Source organism: Malaclemys terrapin, chromosome 5 (assembly GCF_027887155.1).
Source record: "Malaclemys terrapin pileata isolate rMalTer1 chromosome 5, rMalTer1.hap1, whole genome shotgun sequence".
Lineage (NCBI taxonomy): Eukaryota > Metazoa > Chordata > Testudines > Emydidae > Malaclemys > Malaclemys terrapin.
In genome coordinates this window covers 23,809,281-23,815,531 of record NC_071509.1, presented here as the reverse complement: position 1 = coordinate 23,815,531, position 6,251 = coordinate 23,809,281, and the positions used below count along the sequence as shown (strand labels likewise).

The 6,251-nt window shown below is 38.4% G+C and overlaps 1 protein-coding gene across 4 annotated transcripts in view; it reads right to left on the bottom strand.

Annotated features, from left to right (window-relative positions):
- Positions 1–2,631: 2,631 nt before the first annotated feature.
- The window catches only part of AFAP1 (actin filament associated protein 1), a 177,056-nt gene continuing 173,436 nt past the window's right edge, over positions 2,632–6,251 (bottom strand). For all 4 annotated transcript variants that reach the window (XM_054030627.1, XM_054030630.1, XM_054030629.1 and 1 more), the window contains one exon: positions 2,632–6,076. In XM_054030627.1, coding sequence (XP_053886602.1) covers positions 6,050–6,076 — 27 coding nt within the window. In that variant the 3' untranslated portion in view covers positions 2,632–6,049. The remainder of the gene's footprint in view (positions 6,077–6,251) is intronic.

Genomic DNA, 6,251 nt, shown 5'->3' with positions numbered 1-6,251 from the left:
GAAAACATCATGCTGACAGTATCGCGAGAGAACAAGTTTTCCTCAAAGGGTCAGCTGGGATTCGAAACCACATTTTTTCTTTTAGAGGTCAAACAAAAAGTACTTCCATAGCAATAGCAGAGTCCCCCATTAAAAAAAAGAGTCTCTTCTAATCGCAGGTTACTGTGTTTTACCTCCCAAGATCGGTTTTCTAGCTGTGCAGGAGGAGAAGCATTAAAAACTGTTCAAGAGGAAATGTATGACTAGAAATAAAATATATTGAACCTCGTTCTCCTCTTTCTCCCAGTGGTGTCTCTCTATTGCCATCCATGGCGCTCTCCTAATTTAGAGTGAATAGTAAATCAGACCCATTGTATATGTTATATGACAGGGGTGGCCAAACTGCAGCTCGCGAACCACATGTGGCTCTTTTACAGTTAAAATGTGGCTCGCAGAGTCCTCCATGCCCCGCCCCCCGCATTCTCTGCCTATCAGGGGATTTAGAGGGGGGGGAAGACTTGAGGCTTCTGCCTGCGGCAGGATGGTGGGGCTAGGGGCTTCTGCCAGAGAAGACTGGTCCTTGCAGAGGGGGGGTACACACACAATTTAAAAGGTCGGGCCTCCCCAACAGCTTGAATCACGCCCCACCTCTTACCATCAGCAGCCCTCCCTGTAGCACCACGTGGCAAACAGCTGGAAACTGCAGGTAGGGGCCACTGCTTTCGCTCCCTGAAGCTCCCAGTTGTTTGCTGCTGCCTCTGCCCAAACTGCAGCTCTCAGCTTGGCGGCTCCAGCAGCTGCCGTGCAGGGAGGGGGCCCAGTGGAACCATGTGACTGAACAGGGCCAGCAAATCCTGGCAAAAATCACATGCCCCCCTCATGTTTCGCCTCTGGCTTCTGCCCAAATGGGAGGGGTGGCCTGGACAGGCACCTCCCACAGGGCTGAATCTCTGAGCTCCCACTCCCTGCAGGGCTGAAGTCCTGAGCCTGGGCAGACGCGCCTCACAGGACTGAAGCCCGGAGACTCCATGGGGCTGAAGCCCTGACCCCCGGCTCTCAAACTTGTGAAGATTGTCGTATGTGGCTCAGAGGGTCACTAAGGTTAGCCACCCCTGTTATATGACATTCCAATGCAACATGCTAAACTTTAATGCAAAGGGGTGGGTTTCTCGAGCCCCTCATTTCAGGGAACAGGAAGTAAAATAATGCTCACATTCTTTCCCCTGCTCTTTCATTTGCTGTCTGCTTTAAAACAATAACAAACAAATTACTTTGCTAATCTCAAAGAGTAGCCATTTTTCAATCCCATCATAAACTTGACTAAGTTCCTGTCACACAATTTCTGGGTCATAGATATATAAATGTTTCCCCGTTTTCCAGTAAGCTTTTTTTTTTTAAATTACATCTGGAAATCTGCATCATTTTCTTATGAAACTCACTCCTCTGATGAATGTTTTTACTCTGACCCTGGCGTTTTTTTTTAAAGGTAAAGAGGGCAGAGGTGTGAGTGTGTGAAACAAGCTGCTCACTACATTTTTAATCTCTTTTTAAAAGACGCTCTCACCCTTACAACATCACATGCAAGCTGGCCCGAGATAAAATACCAGGAGGAACAGTCTGGACTATAAAAAGGTTAATAAAGGCAATAACCCCAAAAACTAACTCATTGGCAGCAATTACCAACCCATTTAAAAATTAATGATGAACCAAGGAACAGCAGCTTTTTCCTTTTTAAAATCTTGTCAGGAACATGTAGTGCTCACTGTAATGGATGAAGCAAAAAGTAATTGGAAAAACTTATTTCCTTGTCATCAGAAGGGATTATTAAAGGAGACTATCCTTGATGCAAGTAAATTAATTCGATTATCGAATACACTCTAATACAGGAAAGGCCTTAAAATGTTTCATTGTTTTCATGTAGTGACAGATGCAGAGTTTTTAAAAAAGTGACAGAATGCTAACAGATGACAATATGAGGTTATTTTACAGGAAAAATGCTTTTGTAGCTGCTAAGAAGAAAACTGCTTTAGCTATTTTTTAAATAAGAAACAGTTGCGTTTGATGGAGACGCTGACTTAATAAAAGAAAGTACTGTATATTTTGTCCCAATACTATTGCCAGTAAGGGGACATTGTCAGCCTGTTTCAAATCTCTAACCACTGAAATATGCATGTCTGCACTTAAGATTCCTTTGATAATCCCAGTTTATAAGGGAATTAGATGCCCAAATTCCATTGCATTTCAATGGGATTTGAGTGCCTAAGGGCCAAATTTTTAAAGGATTTTAGGCTTTGCTCAGCTGCAGTTTTCTCCTGCCACAAACGCTATATGGTCTGAACTTTGTTTCACTTGTGTGGCATTACTTAGCCTTAGCCCATCAGCTTTACAATAGGTTTTTGGGAAGCTAAAGGGATAACATTGCAGTTAAAAAAAAGTTGTAAGTATCTGGAAGACTGGTAATAACTTGTGCCTCTTTAGAACCCATTTAGATGAGGCATGCCAGGTAAATTTTGATTTTCTTCTATCTCATCTATTTAGGTATTAATACCATGCTCATCTCCATAGTGTCAGAGTATTTCTAGTGAGCTGCTGAAGGTATTATGCATTAATTATGGTATCAACTACAAAGAAACAGTGATATAAACATTTCTTGTTTTGACAGGGTAATTTTTATTAATAATGCACATAAATCTGTCACACCTAGTAGGCGCCAGTCCTTTTTCACACTCTAAGACTTTCGGGAGAATAAACTAGAAAGACAGAAATTAAATGAAGCTAAAGACACACACTTGCAGGTGGGTCGATTTTGGATTTTTTTAACATGATTTTCCATGATTGTGTCTCTAAAAATTAAATACATTGAGAAATACAGTAGAAAGAATATATTTACAATTATAATGGGCACTGCCAACATATCCAATAACAAAAATAAAACAAAAGCTTTTTTCATGTTTCTTGCATGCTTTTTTCCCCCACAGAGATTTTTAAATATGATTTTGTTTTTTTTTAAAAATACAATAAGGAAATAATTACATTCTTAATATGAGAACATTATCTTACAACATACAATCAGACCCAATTAATTTGAACGTGTCTAAAAAATGAAAAACTGATACTAAATTAAGTATTCTCTGTTAGAAAAATCAAAACACCAAAATCATCCTATAAAAAACACCTTTGGTCTCCCCAAAATTATGATTGGATATTTAAAAAAGCACCTGATACAGTAATAGGAGTTTGTTTAGGAAGCACATGTGTAACATTTTCTCAAAAGACATAGAAATGTGATGATTTAAAATACAAGAGTTTTCTCTTTAAAATGTCATACTGTCTTATTGCTGAGTTTGCCTGGTAATTTTGAAATTTCAAAACTATGAAAATACAAACTTTGTTGCTTTTTATTAAAATTTGTACAGTAAGAGTAACAAGCAAAAAAATGAGTATTTCACAGCACTGAATATGTTCTGGAAAGAGGCTATTTCCGGTGTTTGGTATATTCTATATTACAATACCTTGGCCATTATATAGAATAGTCTTAGCTAGTATGCTAATTGCAAAATATTAGCAATGTACTTGCACATTTAGTTACACAATATGTCCACAATATGTCATTTAGAACAGGCATTTAGGGGTCCCATTCTTCAAGGTGTATGTGGCAGAATGGAAGAATCATTACATGGAGTTGTGCATCATATAAGCAGCCTGCAGTTCCTGTTTGCTTAGAGGAATTGGCACACTCATCTCAGGCATGAGATAAAAAATTAACCCCAAGTCATTCCTCATTATGGGGAAAAAAGTTACAGAGCCAATCTGGGAGGAACAAGACTCAAATTATTTAGGCTATTGGCTGTTCAGTGTTATTGATGTGGGACCACTTATTAACGGCAACTGTTTCAGCATCACACATGTTGACTAGAGGCCTAATTTGCATCATAAATATGTACAGATATAAATTAAATATTTAGTGAAATATACAAATAAATAACTTTTGAAGTAAAAAGCCTAAATGAACTTACTTTTGCATCAAACTTTTTTTCCTGATGTTTCTGGGATACTCTATAGTACTGTAGTCCATATCATGCAGCATAACTTGTGCCCTTTACCTAGAAAATGTTAAGGTCAATCTACAATACAATACAATAGTCAGCTTTGAATAAGACACAATGCTGACATGTATTTTCCTACTGTATTTGCATTATTGTGGCCCCTAAAAAAGCTATATTCTTGGGAGGCAACAAGGCCTATTGCCATTTTGGACCCTGATCCTGCACCACTGAGGGAGCCTTGTCATTGACTTTAATGTATAACAGAATCAGACCTTTAGTAGTGGGCCATTATGACCCAGTCTTTCAACAGCGCTCAGAGCCCACAACTGGGGCCACATTTTTGGGGCTGCTGGGTGCTGAACATTTTAGCCTATGGCTGTAGCCTGCAGTTTGCAAGCATGTATAACACCTATGGATGGCCTTTTGCTCCGTATTCTGAGTTTTACGTACCTGTGTACATTTACAAAGCTATGTAAATTATTACCAGTGATAGAACTGAAGGACTGGGCCACCAAGTGATCTGCTCTTCCCTTGATGTCTGTATCTGCAGTGTTGCCAACTCTTCTGTTTTTATCAAGAGACTGGTGATATTTGGTGCTTTATTTAAAGCCCCAGCAACTGGAGACAAGTGATTATGTCAAAATCTCAACTTTAGTTTCAAGTTCCTGATTGTGGAGATAATCTTGAAAACATGACCTGAGTGCATTAGAAAGGCTCGAAAAACAGAAGACAAATAAAAATAACTTTTTTAAAAAAACAAAAGTTTCATGACTTTTAAGCCACTCATTAATTTAGGGGCTCGACTCATGAATTTTGAACAGTTGGGTTTGGCAATAAGGCATCTGACTTTTCAGCAGAGGCATACACATAACAAAGGGAAAACAGACTTCTGAATTATTCACAGACTAAAAGGAAAACCCTGTTACTTGACAAACAGAAAATGAGTCCTCTCTCACAAATGTCTTGTCACTTCTTATTTCATCATCGTGTATAAAGGAGATTGGAAATTCACATTTCCTCAAAAATATTATCCAAGATCTGAAAGGACTGCAGGAAGCAAATATAATAGAGTTATAAAACCTGACTTTAACAATGTTAAAACAAGCAAAACAAAACTGCATGAGCCTTTTAAAGTTGCTGTTATTTAAAAATTAATTTTAGAGGCTGTCTGTGGGATTTTTTTGGGAGGTGCAGAAATGAAGCAACATATAAAAAGCACTTTGTTGCTTTTTTAAAATCATGCCCAAATAATTTTTTAGACTACATGAGAGATGTTTGAAGATGACAGGTGCTTAGGCACAACAGCAACAACAACAACAATAAAAAGAACATGTTAAAATGCATGGCAGCTTTTTACGTCCTGCTGACAAAAGCATCTGTCTAAAATATATCAAAAAATGCTTCACAGCCAAGTTGTCATTCCATGGTCGTCTTATAACCATTGCGAAAAGAGTGGTGGGGAAGAGTTCCTGACTTCCCAGCTCAAACAAGTCATGTCGTTCCTGTGGAAACATTCCTTCGATCTCCTGCCAAGTGAACAGGTAACAGCTGAATGAATCCTAACGAGCAAGCTTGTGAAAAGTCCTCTCTCAGGTGGTGGAATTCTGAAAGTCAAAATTAGCCTTACTAGTACAACATATCTAAATTTATATTATTTCATCTGGGTCTCAAAGCATGCACCAGTCTTGATTTCCATTCAGGACTTTTGATGCAATGTCATTTACATTGTTGGTTTAACCTCTTTCAGCAATGTAAACTTTCAGTTGCAACTATATGCTCCTTTTTACTAAGATTTTTACAAATAAAGTTGGAAATAAAGAGTTACAGGCAATAAAAAGGGGCACACTCAGTTACACAGTAATACAGTAGAAAGAGTACAGTCAAATGAAGGCCAAGCTATTGTTAACTGAACATAATTATAAAATCTTGTCACTTGACACCACTTTAAAGATGAGTCTTTTGCAGCCTACGTCTTGGTCCATATGAAGCAAGGCCTTTAAGCAAAGTAAACAAATTTGTAATGCTTATGTTCCGTTTTTCAGCTCCCATTCCTAGAAGGGAAAAATAAAAGATGGGGAAATATTATAGAAATCTATGTGTCTATACATACATGTACTCTGTATGCCATTATCTAAAGCAGAGATGAAGATATTGAATAGAACCTGACCCAGAACTGATCCCTGTGGGACCCCACTCAATATGTCCTTCAAGCTTGACTGTGAACCA